Here is a 26,403-nt window from a genome sequence, read left to right as displayed (position 1 = left end):
TATCCCGGAGCTAACTAATTACTATATGTGAGTAATTAAAAGGCATTAAAATGTCTGTGCTTTTATCCACTGCAGTCTGCACTGAACCTGGTTGTCTGCTCAGTTCTTATGTTTCTACACGTTTGTGTATAAATAGTTTGGTCAGATGATTTAGCTGAATGATGTCATTGTCCATCAAAATGGATGTACATCATTGAGTCACCAATGTGATGCCGCTCCCCCCTCTTCTTGCTATACACACACATTTAATTGCCTGCCAAACCATAATATTAATACAGCAGCAGTCATTGTGAGCCATAGGCTGTATATAAAAATGGACATCAAATAAGATAATCCTTTATTCGTCCCACAGTGGGGAAATTTACAATGGTCTTTGGTTTGTCAAGTGAAGCCCAGAAAGTGGGATGGAAGTAGCAGTTAGCCACAAGCAGACAACTCTGCTGTTTGCAAAGGACTCGATTTCATTTAAATGGAAATCAATGGGAAAATGAGCTTCTACTTCTCACTTCATTTACAACATCAATACACATTTTTCTGAGCAGTTAATAGTCTCAATAACCAATTTCAGGTGTTCTTCAGATGACCATGATGCCAATTGTGTTATGTTCCCATTTAGAGGAGATGATAAGTAACAGCATATATGAGTGGACTCCAGTTTTCCAATTGTCCAATAAGTGCCTGGTTGCAGATGACTTTCATGTTGCCGGTCAAATCACAAATCTTGAGCCTTAAGAACGGGAGTTGTCTTTGCAATGTGGTGACTATGTCCATTTGTATATGCAGTCAATGCACCACGGTAATAGTACACCATTTCAGTGTCTCCAGCATGACTGTTGATAGTCTTGTCGAATTGATTTAGTGAGAAACATCAACTGTCACACAGGGAAATCTAGCTTTTGAGTACACGATCGGTCTCCCTGTGGCTGTCTTATTAAACCTATGCAGCCTATGTTTTGCACTGAGGGGGCTATGTGCTGACAGAAGGCACTGATGAAAACAAAACCACACTCACTCCATTGCCTCCCTCATCAGGCACCTCAGACACATAATGAAGCCATTCTGCAGGCAGCTCTTGCAGCTGGGGCTGGATAATCTAAGATCAGGCCTGGTAGCGGATCACAGGACAGCTCTCTGGATGAGAAAAGACTCTGTCAGAAAGCATGATTAGAGCGGGAGCTTTTGGACAGGAAGTGCCTGTGGTTCTCCATAAACAAAGACATGATACATTTGTGCAGCCCTATGATTGTGGGGGGGGGGGGGGGGGGGGTTGTTAGCTGTGAATACGTTTTGTTGATTGGCATATATGAGTAAAAGTGTAATGCAGTCTTGAGGCCAAAATTGAATTCAGCAAAGACATTGTGTGTCATAAAGAAGACTTTGTGTATCATGGAACACACACAAACCACTATGAGCTGTTTCGAACCGATGAAAAGATCAATTTTATGCCGTTAGGACTTCACAGTGAGATTGTGGTTCAGAAGCCGACATTTGATGCTTCGCAAAAACTTAGGCAGCGAGAGAGACAAGCCCAGGTTTGTGTTCACGGTAAAGTCATTCCTACAGGGCACTTTCTGTAGGCTGATAAACTGGAATGAGTCAGATTCAACCTCGGTGTGCAACAGCAGTATCGATGAAAGTGTCTGTATTTTAATGTGGTTAGAGATGAGTCCAAATAATTATACAGTTAAATATTGTGTGCTTGCATGCATGTTCAGTGGTGGAGGAGGTTGCGTCATAATCCACCTCTGTGTGATTCATCATGGAAAATAGTTTTTTTTTTTTTTTTACGGTTGTGCTATTTTACAAGGTTAATGTGTATCTGAATAAGAGCTGATGAAGAAATTATGAAGAATTATGAGTAGTTTTAATTGAAATGTTCAGATTATCTATAAAAGAATTTCATGAGCGATGTGTATATTAGACTATTGACTTAAATCCAAGAAAGAAATGAGACAGAAATTGATAAAGGAGTAGCATTAGCATTAAAACCCAATACATATGCTGATATAAAAACATACTTTTTCTTGCTTTTATTTAGTAATAGTTGAGTTGTGCCAATTGGTTGATCTCAAACAGAAAACATTCTCCTCTGACTCAATTATTAAAGCTCAGCGTCTGCATGACAACAAAATCTCTTATATCATCAGCACAGCCGTAATGTCCTGTAGGCGTATGAGTGTTTGCATTTGCATGTACAGTGTGATAATGTCCCTTGTCAGCTTCCTGCAGATTAACTTCAATGGACAAAAACCCTTCCATCTTATCTCCTCAACCCTCGCTCTCTTTGTCACACTGGTTTGAAGTGGAGTGACTTGCTCTTTTTTTCTGAATTCAAAGCTTAGTTTCTGTTTGGCTGATGTGGAGAAAAATGTGGTTCTCACATTCTCTGTTATTCAAAAGTGTTCCAGTATTTCAAATCTAATTTGTTTTTGGATTTTTTTTTTATGCCAGTTGTCTTGATTTGATTATTTATTTCCACCCTTGTTTATGTCTTTTCTCAGACTGAAGAATAATCTCAGAAGAAGAAGAGAACTGGTCCTGATTCGGTCTGGTCCATTATGGACCAGTGAAGTCTTTCTCGTCCTGCCAGGAAAAAGCAATGTTTTTGGGGACTGAAGCCCGTAGTACTGTCAGCAGAGTGTGTGTGGGGCCCCTCCTCTCCCTCTTCCCTAGCACCCCACCTGAGATGGGATGCTCTGCCCCTCAGCCCTGAGCTCTTCTTGGGAGCCATGAACAACTACAGAGACAGAGGGGTCACTTGCACCTCCTCGGACCTTCTGGATGCAGGAGGAGGAGGTGGTTTGCCACAGCACACTCCCTTTCGTCACACCCCAAATGGCCACCCAGCCCCCGCTCCCACAGACTCAGCCATCCAGCCTCGTATGTCTGTGCCTAAAATGGGCGTTCGAGCACGAATCGCAGAGTGGCCTCCCCGCCGCGCGCAGTCCCGAGAATCACTGCTTGAAAACGGACAAATGGGCAGTAATCACTATGGCGACGACTGCTCCACTTCACTTTCATCGTCGGTTTTGTCATCCGACATCGGGCTGGTGCGGGGAGGAGTTGCCAGGTTGCCACGAAGGCGGTCGAGGGAAGTAGAGTTCAGAGTCGGAGGGTTTGGAGGTGAAAGAGGTTCACCTTTGAGCCTAAGAGTGTTCCCACCTTTAAGACAGCGCTCCAACAGTGAAGTGACACTGAGTGAACAGGATGAGAATGAGGTGAGTACCAAATAAAAGTCGGTCTATTTTGGTTTGTGTTCAAACTATGAACAGATCAAGCAGAATAAGCAGTGGCCTACAGACCCACAGGGAACATGATTGTTCCTCTTTTCTTCATACATCTACAGATAAAACTCAAAAGCAGCACTTTACTATGTTGTATGAATATTAATGTCAGTTGTTAATAGAGTATTGTTGTTGTAAATACTGCAATAATACAATAATATCACAGTACAAGTCCACAGTATCAATGTTATTGTGATACATTGGAAAATCCACCCATCCAAGATGAGTGGAATGCACTCCGATTCCTTTTCTGAACTTTCAGTTTTTGTCTCTTTGTAAATAGCCTGCTATGGGGTACAGTGGTAATTATAGCGAGCAGAGCAAGCAAATACAATTGGCGACCAACTCTCCTGGAGCTAAAGCTAACCCATTAACAACACTGTGATCAATCAGCTTGAAATATGTGACACACAAAAAACTTACCAGGTAATCCATCTTTCTCACTAACTCTGCTTTGCCCCCTCGCCCCGGATTGAGCACAAAGAGTAACAGTCCATACAGCACTGCTCACCAAAATACACTTGAGTTTGTTTTGAAATGGTATTCTCTTTTACCATTAATTAATATGACTTTTCTGACTGAAGATTCTCTTCGTTTTTGCTCCAAGGTGGAGGTTCGTGGTGGTGGAATGGGGAACCTGTTCAGAGAGTACGGCAGCACCTCCTCCATTGACATCCAGGGAATTCCTGAACAGAGCTTCTTCGACATGCTCAATCAGTTCCATCACGAAAGGCCTGACCAGCGCAGCTCAGCGCCTGAACGCCTTAGGGAGCTGCTGCGTACTCCAGACTCTCCACCAAACATACCTGTTCCTGCTGCTCCCTCACCTGGTCCTACAGGCGGAGACAACAGAGGGACAGGGAAGAAGGACGGACCAGAGAGAGTGCGGAAGAAGAGTGGAGGCACAGAGTCGTCGCTGGGCACCTCTTCATTGTTCAGGAAACTTCGGAGCTCCAGCAGAGGGGAGCTGGATGGAGGAAAAGGGGAAAGTAATGAAGATGGTGGGCGAGGTTCAACAGATGCCTCCTACAAACCATGGGTGTGTCCCAAGAGCTTTGTCCACTTTGATGCTCAGAGTATCTTGTTTGACCTCCATGAGGCAGCGGCTCAGCGTGGCTATGCCACACAGAGGAGGAACACTGCCACTGGGGCATCGGCCGCTTCAGTGTCCTCGTCCGGCTCCAGGTCCTCTGCTATTCTTATGAATGAGCCAGTTTACTCCAGCATTGAAGACCTGACCATGAGCATGGACCCTGCCTCCACAACACCTTCCCTGAATCTTGACCCTCTGGACAGCCCTGCTGGAGCTCACAGCCCAGGCTCACTGCTCCTCTGCTGCCCACACTTTCTCAATGAGACCGGGGGCCACGGGGAGCGCAACATCAGCTTCCTCAGCTCGTCTGCAGAGAGAGGGGGAGAGGGGGGAGGAGAGGGAGGAAGGGGGTGGCTGAGGAAGAGTAATGCCAGTGTCTCAGTGGTGGAGGTGCCCATTGAACAGCAGGTGACAAGACTGGACAGACTGAAATTGTTCAGCATTGAACACGTAGACATGGGGGCCAGGTACTACAGAGACTACTTCCATGGGAAAGGTAAGAGTCTCAAACACACCACACTCACACGTACATTCCCGATTAATCACTTAAAACACTAATGAATGAGATCTTGAAGTTAATATTTGCTTGCAGGTAAATGTTACCTTAGTTTTTGTGCTTTTAATGTACTGAAATTAATGAGGTGGGTTCATGGTGACATCCCCCTTTAGTTCTTTAACTTCAATATCCCTAAACGATAACACTAAATCAAACAATTATATTCATTTTCTTACTGGCGATTATAGCAGTTTTCCATTGGAAAAAAGTGTATCTGGTCATAGTTTAGTGTAAAGTATTACACTAGTTGATAGTGATAAAAATGGGAGTATCTACTGCTTCTCTCTGGTCAAACACCAGCTACTGCATTCAAATTTTGCTATTACTTTTTTTGCTCTGTCAGCTTTCTCTCTCCAACATATGAAGCACGTGTGTGAGCAGCACCTTGTTAGAAAGCAGTAACCTTGTTCCAGATTTCACGACCTGAACACATCGCCTCCTCATTCACTCACTCCGTTCTCAGCCCGTTTCTTTGGCATTTTTCAAAATTTTAGTTTGATGTTTTTAGAGGGACAAAGCAAGCACTCTGAACATACTGTTTCTGGCTTTGAGGAAATTGTGATGGTTGAAATATTTAATCGATTAAATAACTTCATCTGTGAATTGGAAATTTAACCCCAAGGACAATTGACACTTTGTTGAGAATACTGATCCAGTTTCTTCTAATTCTTGACCATTATTATTTGTGTGTGAATCAGAGAGTGTAGATGTCATTTGTTTGGCCAGTCTTTCTCAAGTTTAGTTCCTCTCCTGTTATCCCGAGTCTGTTGATATCCAGCTGGGCCAGAGCAGACCGTGCCCAAACTGGCAACTCTCCCAGAGGTTTTATTGCACATGTACCTGCAGCTGTTGGCAAACTCTGAGCTGATTATATCCCCTGCCGTTCTACACGATGACAAGCACCACTGAACATATTCAGTCAGTGCAGCTTTGTTTTCCATCTGCGATTTTAGTGTCAGAACTTACTGTGGAAGAAACACCGTAATGTTTAAACGTGTGCTTGTCAACATCACCTTCTCAAAATGAGTGGATGAAACGTCCCGTTGGCAAAGTCTCATCTGGCTTCATCATAATTAGTGATGATGATGAAGTTAGGAGCACAAGCTCGTGTGTGAGTATGTGTTAGAGAGAGAGAGATGCCTGCAGTCTAACAGATAAAGGTTAACATTCCAAAAATATGTACATCCGCTGGCTGACTTTACGCTGAACAATACTGTGTGCGTGTGTCGTCATTTGCCCTGTGTGCATGTCGGGAAAGCTTCATCAAATCAGTGACATTTTCACCACAGGACGTGACACACGGGAGAAGCAGGTCTTTTCCTGGTTCACTCACTCCAGTCAGTGTGGTGACAAAGGGATACATATCAAGCTAGTTTCCTCTTCAAAGTGTCTGGAGAGAGAGTTTGTGTATCAGCTTCCACACTGCCATTGGGGTTGGCATTAGCTCAGCTTAGCTTCAGCACTTCAAAGGAGGACATGCAAGATGCTTGTCAAGTACGTTGATAATGTCCCAGCCTCTTAATGGATGACTATGTTGTGTTCTGTCAACACGTCTGTTACTCCACTACATTTTAACACCTGGTTATGCAATACTCAAGGCATCTTTCTATAGTTTCATCCACTTTATACTCTAATTTAAACTGAGTGTTGTGTTTAAATCCTAACTTTTTAAAAGATGCTCCTACACAACAGGAGAAAGAATTTCAACATCTCGTGTTGTGTCATTCTCTGCTTTCTAGCAGTCTTCTAGCAGTCCCTTCACTGTCAGTGATACTGTTTGTACAAATATATTTTTGTATGTGCTTTATATTTTGATGCTTGTTTTGGTTGTGAATAGAGACCTCAGTTTGTTACTGACACTGATTGTCTGTTGTGTAATGTTGTACAGGTGAAACATGTTTGTACAGGTGTTAATGTTTCCAAACAATTTTAACACATTTCTTCTGTTAAATTAAAATAATGATGGTTTTTTCAGCCATCAATTATTTCCAGGATAGATGTCTTGTCCAACAGGACTTGTTGGCTTTGCACAATGAATGAAACAAATCCAAAGCACTGACTCTAACCTTGTTGTTGACCTGTCCTTGTCCTTCACCAGAGCACTCAAACTACTTTGGGACGGAAGAAAAACTGGGTCCTGTGGCCGTGAGCATCCGCAGGGAGAAACTGGAAGACACCAAAGACCTGAAAGACCAGTACCAGTACCGCCTTGTGGTCCGAACCAGCGAGGTACACACACACAATCAGCCATTTGCATGTTTGTCCTCTCGACAAAAAGAGATTTTCAGAGCGATGACAGAGTGATGAGTCAGAGTGTGAGCACTCAACTTAATACCTTACCTACTTTCATCTTGCCCAGCCTCCCCACCTGCGACTCACCCTCTTTGCTCTGATTATAACCTCACCCCCTCTTTCTTTCTCTCTCTCTTTGCTCCACAGTGGAAAATTCCATCTGTTCAAACTTGGTACGTTAAAGCCAAAACCAAACACTGCTCTCTGCCCAAAGTAGTGGAAGAGCACCTAGTCTGTCATCTTTCTGCTTTGATGGATCAAAAACTAATTATGAACGATTCATTAAGTTTCTTCACCTGAATCTCCCTGCTTCCAGAACTCCAGATTTTATTTATTTAGTAGTTTAGTTGACATGGGCAGTTTGCAGCTTTGTGGCTGGACCAAAAATCTGCATTGGTACTGTGTGGTACGTATTTTTGCGTTTCTATTTGGAATGGTGCCAAAGTAACCGGATTTAAACAATCTATTCTCTGGTACTCTTCCCTTTGGGTACCAGAGTGAAATGGTACGCTATAGTACTCATACAACAGCTGGATGTCTTCCATAGTTGTCTGTTGTGTCGCTGTCCGTTGCCGTCTCACCAGTACGACGCCACATGGCCGTCGGGCAGAGCCCATACCCAGCCTACCAAGTTAATGTACCGATCTTAGTCTAAATGCAAGCCTGAGCCAGGGCTTTAACATTCCAAACCATACCATATCATACGCTACCAAACGGAACCGTACCATGGTTGAAACACAGCAAAAGTGGGCTTTAAGCTAGTTTTCCTCTGTTGCCCCAGAGAACATCATCTCTGCTGGAGAGGTTAACAGACAAATTTAAACAAAACATGGGTTTTTTTGCTTTGGGGCAAGGTATAATTTTAGTCAGCTCATCACTTGATCAGTCTCAATATTCTTATTTATATTAATTATGAATTTCTATTGACAAATATGCAATATGCCTTTTCAGGTTTTGTTCATTATGGAAAATTAAAAATAAAGAGTTTGTTTTTTTTTTAAAACGAATAGGTGAACTTTCTGTCACTCAACTGATTGTCTCAGCACTTCTTTTGTTGGACACGTGAAGAATCGTGATCATAAGCTGGGTCACAGAGGGTCTTGTTTCTCTCTTGAGTTTAATCTACTCCGTATTAAATATATAAACACCTGTCTGGCATTGTCAAGGTCACTCAAACAAACCAAATAGTTTGCCTGTGTTCTTTGTGCTCACGTAGTCTTTGTTTGAGTGTACGCCTCTTTGTCTCTGTTGAGGTGTTGTTTTAAACGGGATTACATGGCTGCCTGACCTCATCACCTTAGCTTTGCTACAATAAAGGAGCCCCCTCCGCCATCTAAGTATACAGAGCTGAGTTAACAGACACCACCATTTCACCCAGGCCTACTGTTCCCACACACAAAAAAAGAGATTGATTGCAGTCTATTCATCCCCACTCGAGCCTCAGCCTCTCTCAAATGTCCACCCCCTTGAGTCTGTCATTTAATTCTGTTGGATAGTGCTGATACAGCGAGGTGGATCGGCTTCCTTCGCTTTCTCCATCACACATTCATTTACTCACGCACTAGCATGTCGCACAGAAGCTGACGAGTTGAAACGATAGCACCATAACTTCCGCTGCGTGTCAGTCAGGTTTTATTTCTCTGCGGCAGACCCAGGGCTCCTAAGGTTCAACCGTCTCTCTCCGGCCCCTGCCAGCACCAGAGTCTGCCATCCATTTTTAATGAACCCTATATGTGTGTGTGCATGTGCAAGCAGTCCATTTTTTTCCCCCAACTGTATCTGGGGTTATTATAGTCTCACTGTTTTGAAGCAGGTCAATTTCCCCTCACCAGGGAGCGGCACATTGTGGCAGCACAATGCTGAGCAGAATATTAATACTAGTGGGCTGAAAACCACAAAGAACACTTTCCCTGTGTTGCTCGGTGTGTGTGTGTGTGTGTGTGACATAGATGAAAAGCTTCAGGGCAACAGGTCGCTGTTAGTGAGACTTAATCTAATCATTCACCCTCATATTTCCAGAGGTGTTGCCCTGTAGCTGAGCCACACCCTTGACTATTCTATGAAGGAAGACCAGGATTAATACAAGTACCTGTAATGTCATTACTTACAGTATGTGTTGATATTAAGTTGTTGGTAACACTTAAGATCAGGGAACACATTCACCATTAACTCGGTGCTTACTAACATGCATATAAGTAGCATACTAGCCCTTTATTAGTTAATATTAAGCACGTATTAACACCTTATGTAGGAAAAATCTTAATTCATGTCGTAATAGAGGTAGAATAAGGTGATGTAGAATGAGGCGTTAAAGCTAATATGCTACTTATATGTTAATGGTGAATATCTGTTATGGTGATTATTTACAGTTATGTTAGTTTTGATATTCCTTCATCTTTTCTTCTTTCCTCAAATACAGTTGATTACGCTACGAGGCTCCATTTTAGAGGATACGGTGGCTACTACGGGCAGACATGGAACAGTGCGGGGTCTGCCGCTCAAAGAAGTCCTGGACCAGGTCGTCCCCGAGCTCAACGTGTCCTGTCTGAGACTGGCAGTCAGCACACCGAAAGTCACAGAGCAGCTCCTGAAACTGGATGAACAGGGGGTGAGATAAATGTCTGTGTGTGTACCTTTTATTCCTGAGTTGTGTGTTAAAACAAGAAGTGGAAAGGTCGATCCCAGCAGCAACGATACCTGCCTGCAAATAGCCCTTTCAGGCAAAATGCAGAAAGAGAATCTACTCCTCTGTCGGTCACGAGCAGTCTGAAACCTGTATAACTGATGAAATACAAAACTGAGCTGAGGGCAGTGAAAGCTGTGTTATAAGCAGGGTGTGGAGTGTTTGAGCATGTGTATAGCCATAAAAAACTTTAATGTTTAGCCACATTATGTCACCTTTTATTTAATAGAGGCTGTTTTGCAAGGTTGTTTTGTCAGCAGCAGGCTTTTGTTGTTGTATGTGCAGGTGGTTTACACCGCAATGAAACTGTTCTCCATGTGTGTGTGTGCAACTGTGCATGCATGAGAGCATGTTTGGGTTTCTGTCGCATCAATATTAATAAATAGAGGCAGGAAAAATTTGTTTCAATGTAGTATTTCAGCTTGTTTGGCTTGTGCTTACGTGTTATCTCTCCTCTGTGCCTTGTAGTTAAGTCAGAAGCACAAGGTGGGTGTTCTGCTGTGCCGTGCAGGCCAGAGCACAGAGGAAGAGATGTACAACAACGAGGAGGCGTCGCCGGCCTTCTCTGCCTTCCTCGAGCTGTTGGGGGAGCAGGTGGTTCTCAAAGGATTCAACAAATACGCTGCACAGCTCGACACAAAGAGTAAGAGGGGCTCTTTTTTTCACTCCACTTTGAGCTCAAACAATAAAAAAACACACTTCAATTATCTCCTGGAATTCAAGGTTAAAATTTAAGAAACTATAAACTGCTATCAATGAGCCATTGGACGTTGTCAATGAAATTGTTGTCACTAAATCACTATTTTGTCACAGTGCAAAGGGGAAGAAAACCAAGCAGTTACTACTGTGACAAAAATAGAAAAATTATCTACTAATACATTTCACTTGGGGGGACGGGGGACGGAGAACAGTAAATCACATTTTTATAAGCGGCCTGTGAGGAACAGTGAGACCTTAGACTCCTTATGTAATGATCCTGTCATACAAGACAAGAACGCCAAGTGTCATAACCCGAGGAGAAACTCCAAGCAACGGTTCCTGTGAATGTGGATTCACACATCAGAATGTACATGGAGTTCCTGTCCTCGAGCATGAATTTGAAATATCTTTCTCCTCCTCCTTCTTTTTCTCCCCCAGCGGACTCGACAGGCACCCACTCCCTTTACACAACCTACCAGGGCTATGAGGTCATGTTCCACGTGTCCACCATGCTCCCGTACATGCCCAGCAACCCACAGCAGGTAAGCCGTTCATGAAGCGCCACTCTCTTAGATACAGCACCACCGCCTGGGGCAGTGTGTGCTGTGTTGCAGGTCAAACACGGGTGTGTTACAGCTGCGTCCAGGACTATCCTTTGTCACCCAGGCCTTTCAATAAAGTCTGTATGTGGTTGTGTTAGTTGAAGGCTCTGCCGTTTGCTCTGGGTCATAAAACCACCACAAGAATTCATGAATTGGAACTGACTTCTTCATTTAGTCTTTTCCTCTTTTGTAGTCTTTGTTTTCTTCTCTTCTACTCAGCGACATGTTTTCTAAGCCTCTCATTCTTTAGCTGTAGCTGAGTGGGGTGGGGTTCAGTAGTGAGTAGTGTCTTTATTTTCTCTTTTTCTTTTTTCTTGTTTTACTTCCTACACATCCCCCTGGGTTCTGTGTGTTTGCAGCATGGGTCATACAGTATGTGAGTGACCTGTGTGTAAGACAACATTTTGCATGTAGGTTGCATACTTGTTGAGTGTGATACATGAACACATGTGCCAAGACAGGTCCTGCGGGTGTCTGCTCATCACTGTAGGAGAGAGCGCAGGCCCTGGAAAAGTCATTTATTTTCCATTTTGTAAACATGAAAACAGTAGTTGTATTTCCTTTTTGACAGCAGTGTATTAACTATTCGTGAAAACATAATCTTCTTAAAACATCTTGTACAAAAATAAGACGACATAATGGGATTTTCAGTTGGTTTTGAACATGTAATCAAAACGTGATAACATCCTAACATTTTATAAATTGTACAATCACTCCATCCAGAGGTTTAGAGACTGCAACAGCAACTGCTGTCACATAATCATATGGACCACTAGGTGGCGGCATCAGACTTTGTGTTGCATCAGCTGTAATATTAAAAACATTTTTTTTAATGGGCTTCAGAATACAATGATATGCAGGTGATTTATTTACAAGAGGGAAGTTCATTTTCTTGGTTTGTCTTTGAAAGTCTTGGTTTGTTTTAGTATCTGGTTGGAAAACATTTGGTTATTTAAAAAAAAAAAAAATTGAAAAGTGATGAAAAAAATGGAAGTGGGAAATAAATGATGTATTTACTGAAAAATGTTTGTTAGGAAGATAAACGATACCCAATAACACTTTGCATTAGGGAACACATATTCACCATTAACTCGGTGCTTACTATCATATAAGTAGAATACTAGCCCTTTATTAGTAATCATTAAGCACTTATTAACATCTTATTCTACATAACCTTCTACATTACTATTACGACATGAATTAAGATTTTTCCTACATAAGGTGTTAATATGTGCTTATACTACTTATATGCATGTTAGTAAGCACCTAGTTAATGGTGAATATGTGTTCCCTAATCTAAAGTGTTACCAACAATACATACAGCCATAAAATAGATTATGCTTATCGGTGTAGACAATAAGATGGTGTTGAGGAAAGGTGAGTAAAAAGTTTAGTTTTTTTTTTTACTTTGCTTTATGCACCTGAAGGCTTTTTGTGTTCAAAACCTGTAACCTCAAACTGCAGCTTCAGCGAAGGATGCTCCTGTGGCACTATGGTGGAGAATCTGTGTACCTGTGGGCTGGATTACATAACTGGTGCTTTCACACTTCCCTCTGCAGATGAAGTGATGATTGGCAAGCGCTGCTCCACAGACAGAGCCTGAACTGTGTGTGCCACATTTCCTACATGAAACGAGAGAGAGAGAGAGACACGGACAAACCGTCACGCACAGACACAAATAGCCCACACACGGAGTCCAAAAAACAAATTACATAAAGATCTGTTGTTCGGTGTCTTGTAATGTCTCAACCGCTTATTTCGCTTGTCAGCCATTCTCTTGCTTGTTCTATTGTTAGTAAAAAAAAAAATGCAAATGATGTAAGCTCATGTTATTTATTTGTCTCTACAGCTCTTGAGGAAGAGGCACATAGGGAACGACATCGTCACCATAATCTTCCAGGAGCCCGGAGCGTTGCCTTTCACCCCTCAGAATATCCGTTCACACTTCCAGCACGTCTTCGTTATTGTGCGCGTACACAACCCCTGCTCTGACCACACCTGTTACAGGTAAATGATTAGAACAAAAACAAAACACATGGTCCTACACTAATCGATACAAAACTCAGTTTCTCACACTGTAAATTCTCCCTGTATTCTCTTGTATTTTAGTGTTGCTGTGACGAGGATGAAGGACGTGCCCCCGTTTGGCCCGTCCATTCCCATCGGCGTAACCTTCCGTGACCCAGAAACCTTTCGTAATTTCCTCCTAGCCAAAGTTATTAATGCAGAAAATGCAGCGCACAAGTCGGAGAAGTTTCACACCATGGCGACGCGAACGCGGCAGGAGTACCTGCGCGACTTGGCCGAGAACTACGTCAGCAGCACGCCGCTCGACTCGTCCGGGAAGCTCAACAACCTGATCTCGCTCGCATCCAAAAAGCGCGAGCGTTCCAAAGCAAGAGAGGGGGCGGAGCTGGGAGCTGCTGGTGCCGTGGCCTGGAGGGTGCATGCTCAGGACTTTAGTGGAGGTGGGACGGAGCTCCTGTGTGCCTTAGGCTTGTCAGCTGAATACGTCCTCCTCACTGACTGTTCCACCAAAGAGGTGGTGTTTAACTGTTTCTGTGCGGACGTGATCGGCTGGACACCGGAGCGTCTCACACTAAAAATCTTTTACGGAAGAGGAGACCACATCGCTGTGCGGGTACCGGAGGGCTGTGCGCAGGACATCAGGGAAATGGTTCAGAGGTTGAAGGTGAGTGTTCAGAGTTTGTTCTAGCAGGAGATGTGTGATCTCACAGTGCTTTCACATTAGCAAACACGGCCACTGTTCAGTTTCCTTCAGAACCTTGGTGCTGTCAACGAATATAATAAAAATAATGACAGTGGACATTTCTCTAAACGGCACAATAAAAATGTACTCCACAGTTTTTACTTACTCGTTAGTCTTTTAGCGATATCCGATGCTGTGATTTTGACCACTTTTTAAGAAGCAAACAACACTTTATGAATTGAGCAAACAAAAATTAACCACAAAAATCAAAATACACAAATTGTAAATAAAATATCGATTTAATCGTTTAAAAATATTGTATTTTATTTGTTTGAAAATACACCTTTTGTTTGCAATGATAAGAATTTCTTTGGGATTCTGACAAAGAACAAATCGGGAAGTGTAAACGCAAAAGAGTCGGAGCAAACAAAATTCTGTTTGTTGCAAATTTGTATTTACAAACAAATAAAATACAATATTTTTGAACGATTAAATCGATATCTTATTTACAATTTGTGTATTTTGATTTTGTTTTTTGAGTATTTATTTACAATCTTGCTTTTCTTGTTCACTGTCTTTGTTTTGCTGCCACCTGTCAGTGGATTAATGACCATACTCGTGTAGTTTCAGTTTTGTCTTGGAAAAAAAAAAGAAATCAATTGTCAGAGCTATTAATCTTCATAAGTCATATGACTTTTATGTCTTTAATGCATGCACTGGCTGATGAACAGCATTTGATATTGTGATAATCCCTGACAAATGTGATTAACTAAATGCTGGGAAAAGGACATTTCCTCGTCTCTGGTGGGCTTTGTGTTAATCCAGAAAACAAAATATTATTGATGTAATTAATCTCTCTGAACATAGCAAATGCATAGACTGGAGATTAAAGTTTGAAAGAATGCCGTTTGATTCTTATTGTAGACCGATCGTGTAACTCTATTTCCTTTTTTTTCCCCTTTCCCTGACCAGTCGTTGACAGTTGGATGTGAGACGGTGGATATGACTCTGAGAAGAAATGGACTGGGACAACTGGGCTTCCACGTTCGCCTGGATGGCACTGTTGCCGAGGTACGGTCAAGACGACCATCTGCCACATCACTGATCCACTGAAATACTAATTTCAGAAGAATCTTGGCTGCACATAAATGGTTTGTTTGAACAGTCTCTTTGTTTTGTTTTTTTCATACAGGTGGAGGAGTATGGCTTTGCCTGGCAGGCAGGACTGAGGCAAGGCAGTCGTTTGGTGGAGATCTGCAAGGTGGCCGCGGTGACGTTGACTCACGAGCAGATGATCGACCTGCTGAGGACTTCAGTCACAGTCAAAGTGGTCATCATCCCTCCGTACGAAGAGGGCGGGCCTCGCAGGTGCGCTAAAGTCTCCTGGTTACATTTCTTCAAAGCTTGAATCATGAAAGTGAGTCAGATGCAGATGTTGAGGCAGTGGCTGAGAGCAGCAGCAGGTGCTGAAGGTTTTTTAATGCAGTAGTGAAAAGACGAGAGCGAGCACAGGAGGCTCTTCTCTCACACATGCACAAATGTACGGCTGAGATCTCGGCCAGACTCCAATGTTCTGACAGGATTCTGTGTGGGAGTGTGTGAAAAGAGGAAGCGAGCAAATGGAGAGAAAGAATGGAGTGTGGCTTAAGAGGAAATCTGCAAAATGAGGCGTGGAGACAAAAAAGGCAGAGAGCGGCATTTGTTGAACATGAATTAATGGAATGCCCTCCTTTGTTTCTCTCCGTCTCTAGTCTTTTTGTTTCCTCTCCCCCCCCCCACACACACAGTCTATTTCTTTCCCCTGCTGTCGCCCCTTTTCCAACCTTTCATCTACACTGAAAGGCCTTGACTCAGGCAGGATAACAAGGCATTCTGAGTCTCTGATGTGGTGTTACATAGCAGTGACAGAGGTGAAGAAATACCCACTCTGTGTGTGAGTGTGTGTTTTGCTGACGGGGAACCAGGCTCCTAAATACAGTAATTGTGGCTAGCTGTGCAATCGCATAGTGGTTAGATTTCATAGGAGAAGGAGGCAGCTTAATTACACCAAGTTTAATCCCACTGACACACACACACACACACACACAGCAATGGCATTGGAGCAGCTGATAATTAGAGTCTTGGATTTCATCCCCCCCCCCCCTCTTTTCTCTCTCGCTCTCACTCTCCGCCTCCTTCCTTGTCTCTTGACTTGCTTGCCGTTGTGTGCCAGGCGAGCAGATTGCATGAGATTAAGGCCTAGAAATCTGCAGAAGAAGAAGAAGAAAAGGAGACCGTGATGAACATGAATAAATAAATGAGTGGAAGTGATTAATTAAAAATGCATCCCCTGTACAATTGAAAAGTGGGAGAGATAAAGCGCTACAGTAAGGGAGAGAGATAGAGCGAGAGCAAACAGCAGGGTTGAGAGTATTGACTCGAGCGCTGTGTGAACACGACGTGTCTCAGCACTGCCGAGAGTGAGAGAAGTGGGTGGGAGAGAGAGAGCGAGAGAGAGAGAGAGAGATGGGAGTTGTAAGCATTCTTCTTTGTCTTTCCCCACTCGGCTGTGCAGATGTAAGATGGATGGATACAGCAGAGAAGCGGTGTGATTGATGCCAGTGGCACGTTTGGCCATGTGAATGTGTGTAGAGTAAGTGTGTGTGTGTGTGGGGAGCTCCAGCTGTTTCACCTGATCCAGTGTGATGGAAGAAACACTGGATGTCAACAGATATAGGCTCTGCTCGTTCTAAGGTTTGTTTTCTCTGTGTGTGTGTGTGTGTGTGTGTGTGTGTGTGTGCAGTCAGAGCATGTACTACTATCATGTAACTGTAAGGACAGTGATTCATTATTTACCTATTCCCTGAATTGATTATAGATTATAAAAGGCGGTGTATTCCTGTTCATTCATTTGTCTTTGTGAACCGAGTGTGAATTTTGCATTCTCTTCAATGAGCTGCTGTTACTGACACCTGCTGGTTTCATAGTATTTTCAAAAACAACATGTGTGTGTGTGTGTGTTTGGTTTGCTTATTCCTCACAAACGCTCTAATGGGAATTAGTCACCATCAAGAACATTTCTTAAAAATAATGGGATTGTCTTAGTCATCATAGATTTTTCATTTTGTCTGTTTAGACCTACTATAAAATAGATGAAAAAAGAAATTGATTTGATTTTTGTCTGCTTTTGTCCAAACTCTTTTCACTCTGATATCGCTGCCACTGTCGCCTTCCCCCTAATCTCTCTCATACATCGTCTCTGCATATTTGATGCTTCCTGCTCTCCTGAGCTCGGCTTTGTGAATGAAATAATGATGATGATCTGGAGCAGATACGGTGCATGTGGCTACTATCAGAACAAGAGCATTTTTAGCTGATTGTTGCATTTGTTTCCTGAGCTGATTAAAAAGGACTAGCAGCTGCAAGCTTTCTCAGTCTTTTCATTATTAATGAGAGTAAATGGCAGCTTTTCTTCATTGGAGGGCTGTTTTCTACTCATGATGGTTTGATTTTATTGATCTTTCCAGGTAGCTAAAAATGTTTGTCTGATTTGTTTTTAAATTTAAAAACATTATTTGTTTCTTTCGATTTGTATTTAGCTTGAATATTAATTGCAATGCCTTTGACCTTGTGCAGGCATATACAGAACCTCTGTTTATACTGAGACCTTGAGAGAGAATCGCTTTGATGAGATGAGTGTTTTCACTTTACGCTCTCTTTCTCTTACACACACACACTTGACCTCAGTCTCACTCTCACAGTAGGCAAGATGGAGCCCTGACGTGCCGATAATTAGATTCCTTTCCCCCTCTCTCCCTCCGTCGTGTCAGGGGAGCTCATTAGTTACCTATCTGCTGTGTGTTTGAGCATCCACTTAGCGTGCTATTAGATAACATGGAGTCTTTATGACTCTTCATTGAGTTGTATTCACTTGCTGAACTCTGTCCAGAAGCAGTTGTGGGTCAGCTGCAGTTAAGCAGTTCAGAATCAGAGAAGAAGCTGACTGGCCTTACTGGCTTTTTGTTCACTTGTTGCATTGGTTGCTGTCTCCCCCAGGGGCTGCACAGAGGAGTATGAGATGAAGACCATCGAGCAGAAGTCGGAGCCGGAGCCTCTGGCAGCGGGATACCGACCCTCACCTCGTCCAACGTGGAGATGGGACAGCCCACCTATTCCTTCAGGGCTCCAGAGTGCACCAAACTCTCAGCGCTGGGCCCCCATGGGACCACCTCCACCTCCACTGCCCCGCTCGCACAAAACCCTAATGCCAGTTCCTTACAGAGAGCCACAGCACCTCAACTCTAAGAGGTGAGACTCGGATGCTTCAAAGTTGTATTTATTCTCTGCAAACTGTCATTTATTGTATTCTTTTTTTCCTCCACTTATTGTGATATAATAAGGCCTGACTGAACAGTTTATTTGGCCAAACTGCTAAACATCCAGGTTTTTTCAGCACTAGAATTCACATTGCATGGGACACAGTCACACTGTCAGCGGCCATCTTGCTCGACAAGCACAGTGTTGCTTTTGCCTTTGTCTGTCTTGACATAAAATGACTCACATCCTGTGTGCAGCGTGGGAATGCTGCCTGGTGACACGAGACGTGAACTCGTGTAAAAGTTGTGAACCTCAGTTTTTAATCCTACGATGGTGTTAAATCTGCTGTCTGTCCAAATTAAATTAAATGAAATAGCTACAAGGTTAAGAATCACCTCATGTGTGTTATACTTTTGTTTTGATAACTCAATTGTTCACCACTGGTGTCACACAATCCAAAGTTACTATCCAGACGCAGATCCTGACATGTTTTAACTGGATTATTGTTTTTTTTCTTCTGTAAATTAAGACTTGCTTCTGTTGTTTCAGTTGCAGTTACTCATACCCCACCCACACCCTCCTGTAGTGTTTGTTTTTATTCTGTAATCCCTTGGTTAACCACCACTCTCTCCATGTGTGTCCTCCAGGCCAGTGAGCTACCCCGAGAACCATTACACTCTGTCTCCTGTAGGGGGCGATAGAGGGCTGCCCTACAGAAACCCCTCAGCCAGCTTCTCCTCGCCCTCCTCGGGCCTCATCGGCCTCTCCGCGATGGGCGTGCCTGGAATCACACCAGGACCATTCGTACGCTACAAACACTCCCCGGACAGGTGTGTACGTGTGTGTGTGCGGGTCATTGTTCTCTAAACTCTCCTCCATCAGTCCTTTGACTGTTTTTCTGCGTGCTCAAGGCGGTGTACACGGGTTGAGAAGAGTGAAGGATGAATAATGATTTGATGTGTAAGAACACACTGTCTCCTAGAGGAAGGATCTGTTGTGTGGGTGGCTCTTCCTCACAGTGCGGAGGCTGATGAGATCTCGCCCAACTAGAGGAACCAGTTTTATTCAACTGCCATCAGGATACAACAACAGAAACTGAAAATTCCCTTTGTTCGAAAAATCCAAAATATGTGTGTTATTTTTATTTTTTTTAAATTTGACTTCATGGACGTCCTTGAACATTGTTTTTGGGATGTCCTATGGTGTGAATAGTTTTTTGGGATGTCCTATGGTGTGAATAAGCCATTGCCTACAGACATGGTCATGAATGTATGAAAGTAAACCATCAATCACTTTAACCTTCTGTGATCTGCCTCTGTAGATTTAGTACAGGACAGCGCCCTCTGCTGCCGTATGAGCCCCACCTCAGCGTGGACATCAACTCCAGTGGGGAGTCTTCTTCAGGCTTCACCAGCCAAGAGAGCACCATGGAGCGCTGCAAAACAGGTTAATTCTCCTTCAGCAATCTTTAAAACTACTGTAGAGCTACTGCATTACCTATTACCTCTATTTTTGGTCACACAATTCTTGATGGAAACACAATGAGAGCTTTAAGAATTAGTCACAACAGTTACGTTGGGTGTCCAGACATTCAAAAATCAGCTGAACTTACTTTAAATACTCTTTAAAGCTAAGTGGAACTATAATAATTTAGTGTAACAATGAGTTGCTACCATAAATGTGATGATATGTGGCCAAGCTGTTGCTGTTATTTGGTTTCTTTTAACAAGGCTAATCTGTCAATTTGTGTTCAAAGGTGATGTAAGTTCTTCCTTAACAGCTAGGTGGTTCAGTGTAACTTGATTTCATCCTGTGACTGTCTGTGTGTGTGTTTCCTGTCCAGAACCCCTCTGGCATGTCCCAGCATCGTCATCCCGGGGACCAGGTGTTGGAGTGGGACAGAGGAGAATACCCAGACAAGATGTCCCAGGGAAAGACTCTCCAAACAGACACTCAAAGGTCTGACTTCTCTTAAATCTGTCCTCTTTTCTGCCTCATTATTCTCTGGTCTGACTGTTGTCCTTGTGTCCTCTGCAGGGTGAGACTCAGTACTCCAGTCACTCCAGCAGTAACACTCTGTCCAGTAACGCCTCCAGCGGCCACAGCGATGAGCGATGGTTTGATGGAGGACCCGGAGGAGAGCGAGGAGGAGGTGGGGGTGACCCGTCTGACGCTGACCCCGACCTTCTCAACAAGGGAGGCTCCAACGACAGCGGCATCGACGCCTCCACCCACTACACCAACTCCCGCCATGGAAACATGTCCAACAACCAGGCTCTCAAGCCCTTGCACTGCTCTGCGACCTACAGTGGCGTGCAGGAGTTGTCTGTGGGACGGAGCAGCGGCGGGGGGGAAGCGAGGAGACGAGAGTCTTCACCCATCATAGCGGCCGAAGCCAATCAGAACAAAGGGTACAGGACAAGGACATTTCCACCTCCTGGGTCCAGTGCTGAAAAAATGGATGCTTTCAAACCCAGGTAAGAGACCAACTCACTGATGTATGCCTGCTTTTATTGGACGTAGAGTGTGCATTTTCCAGTTAAGTACGTTTTCCAGCCCCGTTTTTAGGGACTGAGCCACCAAGTGGCTGTTGTGTATCCACATCAGATCATAGACGACTACGATAAGAAGATGATAGATGGAAATCCATGAACATGTAGGATTATAGAAGCCTAATGCGAATGAAAAATACAGGTCATCATGAGATCTCACCGACCTGATGCTGCCAACCCACATCATAAATATGAAGTCATTAATCCCACACACACACACCAAATGCTTCCACCACTTTAAAGGTACGATTTGGACACATTTATTGTTGAAGTTGCCTCATAAAGACAATAAAGATATTCTAATCTATTCTCTATTCATTTATGTTAAATGTTTGCTCAATGGAAATCATTTTAAATAATCTTTATACGTCTATAAAGGTCTTAAATATTCTTTGGCTGGGATGACTCTAGTGCTGCTGCAGTCTGGGATGTGATGGACATGAGACGAGACACTGATGATTCATCACCAAGTTATATTTGAGGACATGATGTAATTATGTGTTCCTGTGCTCAGTTGCTTTTCTAGATTTCATCATGTTGGCTGTCTCTCTGCTTAGGTTTCAGCTAGATTATTTTTTCCAACGAGGTCGTACCAACTGCCAAGTGTAAGCAAATAAAGCTGTACTTTAGCCTCTTCATCAACAAGCCGCTATGATGGATAGTTAGCACTTCTGTGCTAACTGTTTAGTAATCACAATGAAAAATGGTTGTCACACTCACTATTGTTAATTAGCTTTACAGCATTGAAGGTTAGATTCAGTAAGTCACAGCCATTACTGAATGGTAGCTGAAATAGTAGCTCATATTAGCTGTAGTGCATAACTCTTATGCTGTTTGTCTTGGTTGTCAAAGCAGATGGAAATGTCAGCAGTAATATAGTATGTGTTGTTTATATAGTCTTACTGAATGGACACCTCTCCTGGACTTTAATTGCCGCATTCCGTCTTCCTCTGTCACTTTGTCAATGAAAGGGAGTAAAGGAAAATGTGTTCTGCAAGAATAAATAAATAAACCTGCTGCACAACGTCATATTTGGCAGAGGATCTTTCAACAACTGTGACTTACTGCATTCACAGTGTTTTTTTTCTTGGCGCTGCAAAAGGTCGTAACTCTGATTTCAAGAGGCTCACTTTGTAACTTCATCTATCAAAAATAAGAGTTACGATATGATAAACGATATAAAGAAGTTATTGTGCTCTGAAGTAAACAGTCCCTGCCCGTTTTACTCGCCAGCCATCGCTACTTGATGTCTCCTCATGGTGGCGCTGCTCAAATGAATGAGGGAAACTTTAGCAGAAGTTACCTGGCTGAAGAAGAGGGAGTTTACAGCACGATAATAGCGGAGAAAGCTACGTTAAGAGATGCTCCATCCACGTTCAATACATAGATTTAATGCACTTTGTTGTTTTGTTGTGAATAAATGGAGAAATCCTGCACTTTTAACTTTTCACAGACAGAGATCGTGATGTATCACTACATGATCATCTTGCAATATATTGATTATCGCAGAATTGTTTTATTGGGATATTATCAGTATCGTCCCTGTGATTCTCACCCCTGTCATAATGATGGACAAAATATGTGTTTGTTTTTTTTGATAAACATGTTCCCCTACACCTGTGTAGTGTGTATGTATCAGTGAATGTTAGCCAAACACAGCTCGCTTCCTGTGACTCTTTGATGATACCGTTGATGATGTTGATGCATTATTCACGTAATCTGTGTGTCCTGTTCAGGGCCTACACGCCGCAGGGTTACAAAACTCCAACGGCGGAAAAAGGGAGACACGTCCGAGCTGCGACAGCGACGCCCACTTCGGCTCAGTTAAGCTCCATTCCTCTGTCCAGCTCCGCCCCCAAGGCCTTATATGGGAAGGGCAGACAAAGTGCCTGGCAGGCTGAAGACAGCAGCCCGTCAAACACAACCACATCGTCTGCCTCTGACAGCAGCAACAGCAGCAAGAAGTAGGTGGAAACAAAGAGCTGAGAACACTTAGCTTTGGTTTAGCTCTGCACAAAAACATTATCTTAATTGTTGGTTTCCAGGTTATGAAATGGTTGAACCAAGCACACACTCACTCTCACTTTACATACTTTAGTGGGAGAAACAATATATGATAAATTAGTGGTAACCAGATCATTAAAATTCCTTTTACCACATTATGAAAATGATGAGCACTGAGTGTTTGTTGCAGCTGTGAACTACAGTCAGCCATCACTGATATGATGCTCCGGTAATTTCACTTTCAAATGGTATGGAAGATTGTTTTCAGTGTGTTTTAAATGAGTATGCCCTCTGAAAGGACTGGAGATGTGAAAGTTGTTATTATCCTCATCTGTGCACTCAATACTCATGTCTTTGTCTTGTGTCTCCAGGCAGGTGGATTCAAATTCAAAGAACGTGTTCGGACAACCTCGTCTCCGAGCCTCGCTGAGGGACCTGCGCTCTCCACGGCGGACGTATAAGAGCACCATCGAAGACGACCTGAAGAAGCTGATCATCATGGACAATCCAGGAGAGATGCCACAAAGAGATCCAGTGAGTATGACACCTGTGGATCAGTGGTGCTGTCATATGAACATGCGCACACACACACAGCTCTGACCTCGTTGTTTCTCCCCCCCCGAAGTCTCCCAGACGAGCTTTGCAGCGCACATTTTCAGACGAATCGCTGTGCAGTGGACGCAGGGACGCCAGCTTTGCCAACTCTGAGAACCAAATGACCACCACTGACGTACTGTTCACCTGCACTCTGCCCACGCGCAGACACGGCTCCAACTCATCCAACCACCTGCAGAGCAAGAAGGGTGTGTTTTACTGCTCCTGTACATTTTCAATTGTCAACGTACATGTGTTGCATTCATGACTTTCTAAGCATGTAGCTCTTCCTCTTTCATGAGGTTTGTTCACAGACTGCAACTCTTGTCCTCAACTGTCCCCAGCGCCTCTGTCTGCGTCTGAGCTGTCGCTCACTGAAGTCAGGGACAAGGTTCCCCCGTTGAGGAGGCTCGATCCTGGGCTGATGCCTCTACCTGACACTGCCTCTGGACTGGAGTGGTCCAGCCTGGTCAGTGCTGCTAAAGCCTATGAAGGTGAGGGTAGAGACACTTCAGGTTTGTTGTAGTCCTTGTGACGTGGCTCTCTGAGCTCTAATAGCTTTAGCATATTCTGCATATATGCCAAAAAGAAATAGTGTAGAAAAAAAAGTTGTACACAGTCATATAGGTGATACTTAAAGCAAATGTCACAGGGACACCAGAGTTATTTTTGTTGTGTATTAGTCACATAGTTTGAACTACAGATGTCTGATCTGAACCCAGTTAAGACACTGCATTTTTGGATGTAATTAACATCAGCTGCACATGCAAAACCACTTCTAATACCCGCCATTGATTCAGTTATGTATAATTTCATTCGTTTAGACACGAAACTGCACTCTGTTATGATAAAACTTATTGTCTGTTGGGGGTTCACTGGTTTCACAGTGTCACTCGACACTCCTGGGAAACAAAGAGGAATCTTTGTATTCACCTCGTACCCAAATGTGTGTCTCCACTGTCCCCCCGTGTCCTCTGCTGCCACACAGACTATCACAAATACACTCGATCCTTACCTGCCGCCTGCTCTGCCACCTGCTCGGCTGTAACTGTGTCACATCTCGAGGGACACTTGAGGAAAGAGTCTCATTCATGCAGCTTTTTGAATGTGCGATTGTGTCTCTCTCTCTCCGTTCCAGCACAAAGGGCTGTGTCCCTCTTCTCACTGACTGAGCCACAGGGTGGAGGACCTGACATGAGACCAGTTGTCAGTCCAGTTCAGTTCCAGACTCCACAGACACCGCGGACCACTCCCACCTTCAGCTGGTAGGTCAATCACACTGAAGGAAGTCAGTTCAGCTGCCTCATATATTCATGTATTTGTTGACATGTGTTTGCTTTGTCACTACTGCCACCTTGTGGTGAATCGCTAAGGCGTCAGAATGTGAAGTGATTCCTCCGGCGGTTTACTTCTGTGCATTTGTGTATAGTTATTTGACACACACACGTTTGTACAGCTCTTCTTCTTAGGGCGTCTTAACATGTGCTGCTGTGTGTGTTCACAGTGACGAGGTGCCCAATGATTTGTCTGGTCGGCTCTACCACCTGGAAGTCATGTTAAAACAGCTGAATACTGATCTGGAGAGGGTGACTATGTTTTCTCTTTCATTTCATTTATTCATGTAATTGTTTATTTTGTAATGTTTTGGGCCAGATTTAAAACCCAGAATATGAATGTAAAGTTCTTTCCGTAACCAAACCTGGAAATGACGATGTTCTCGATTGTCTTGTTTTGTCCACAAACCAAAACGATTCAGTTTTAAAAATGTCTTTTTTATGTGGAGCAAAGAAACGAAAATATTCACATTTAAGAAGCTAAAACAATCAAATCTTTTTTTAATAAAGAAAAAAGCTTCAAACCAATGAATCGATTATCAAAATAGTCGACCATTCTTTTTTTTTTTTTTTTTTTTAACATGATCCCAGCACGACTCGACTAGCCTTGGCTTATCACGGCGTGGTTTTTTTTGCTTTTCCATTAGTGAAAGTACCTGGTATCTGGTACTTTTTTTAGTACCTGCTCAGGCGAGGTTCCATTGAGCTGGGGTGGGGGGGGAGTGGTGTGGCGCGACCATATAGTGAAAAAGCATTTCGCCTGTTCCACCTCAGACCAGTGCTAAATAAGATAAGATAGAACGTTACTAATCCCGAAGGAAATTACAATAATAACAAAGTACAAAAATAACAATATAAGATAAGATCGCAAAAAGAAAATCAAAAGTGACATTAAAAAATAAGTGTTGCAAGAGAGAAGGTGTGAAGCTAATTCTTCCTTGCTTACACCTGACATGTTTTGCATGTTTTTAGAGCTGAAACGATTAATCGATGAATCGATTATTAATCGAACTATTTTGATAATCGATTAATCGGTTTGAATCTTTTTTCATGATTAAAACCAGATTTCTGATAGTTTTAGCTTCTTAAATGTGAATATTTTCTTAGTCTTTGCTCCACATAACAAAGAAATCATTAAAACTGAATCATTTGGGTTTGTGGACAAAACAAAACATTCAAGAACATCGTCATTTCCAGGTTTGACAAACACTGATCAATGTTTTTTTCACATTTTCTGACATTTTAGGGACCAACCGATTCATCGATTAATCGAGAAAATAATCGACAGATTAATCGATTACGAAAATAATCGTTAGTTGCAGCTCTACATGTTTTGCTTTAGTATAAATTGTTGAACAGTTTTCATTTTTCCTCCCTAACCATCAGGAGAAGAAGGATAAAGTGGTTCTGCTGGCAGAGATGGCCAACCTGAGACAGAACAACCAGCGGCTGCAGGAGGAGAGCATGACGGCCAGTCAGCAGCTGCGCAAGTTCAACACGTTTTTCAACAACCTCAGCAAGACGGGAAGTGACGACGAGGCTCACTCCTTAACTGATGACCCTGACGGAAAGAGGGATTGATCAACAGATGTAGGAGAAGAGAGTGTGATTCAGGCCAGAGAGCGATAACGTGAGAGGAGGTCACTCACAGTGGCTGATTGCCTTAAACCAGAGAGTAAGACGAAGACTATTTTTAAATCCAAC

General features: G+C 43.2%; 1 protein-coding gene across 1 annotated transcript; it reads left to right on the top strand.

Annotated features, from left to right (window-relative positions):
- Positions 1-2,729: 2,729 nt before the first annotated feature.
- sipa1l3 (signal-induced proliferation-associated 1 like 3) lies at positions 2,730-26,280 on the top strand (the record flags this gene model as incomplete). The annotated part of the gene is made up of 22 exons (XM_083886956.1): positions 2,730-3,218; positions 3,892-4,873; positions 7,032-7,162; positions 9,645-9,833; positions 10,377-10,551; positions 11,046-11,149; positions 13,059-13,216; positions 13,319-13,901; positions 14,892-14,990; positions 15,112-15,287; positions 17,955-18,206; positions 18,863-19,045; positions 19,537-19,661; positions 20,059-20,174; positions 20,253-20,692; positions 22,504-22,731; positions 23,143-23,305; positions 23,397-23,574; positions 23,710-23,859; positions 24,504-24,630; positions 24,870-24,951; positions 26,086-26,280. The coding sequence occupies 22 exons, from the start codon at positions 2,730-2,732 to the stop codon at positions 26,278-26,280; spliced, it is 5,325 nt and encodes a 1,774-aa protein (XP_083743082.1).
- Positions 26,281-26,403: the final 123 nt, after the last annotated feature.

Source organism: Microchirus variegatus, assembly GCF_963457635.1.
Source record: "Microchirus variegatus genome assembly, chromosome: 3".
Lineage (NCBI taxonomy): Eukaryota > Metazoa > Chordata > Actinopteri > Pleuronectiformes > Soleidae > Microchirus > Microchirus variegatus.
Note: the sequence above shows the minus strand (reverse complement) of the source record. Positions and strands in the feature narration are given on the sequence as shown.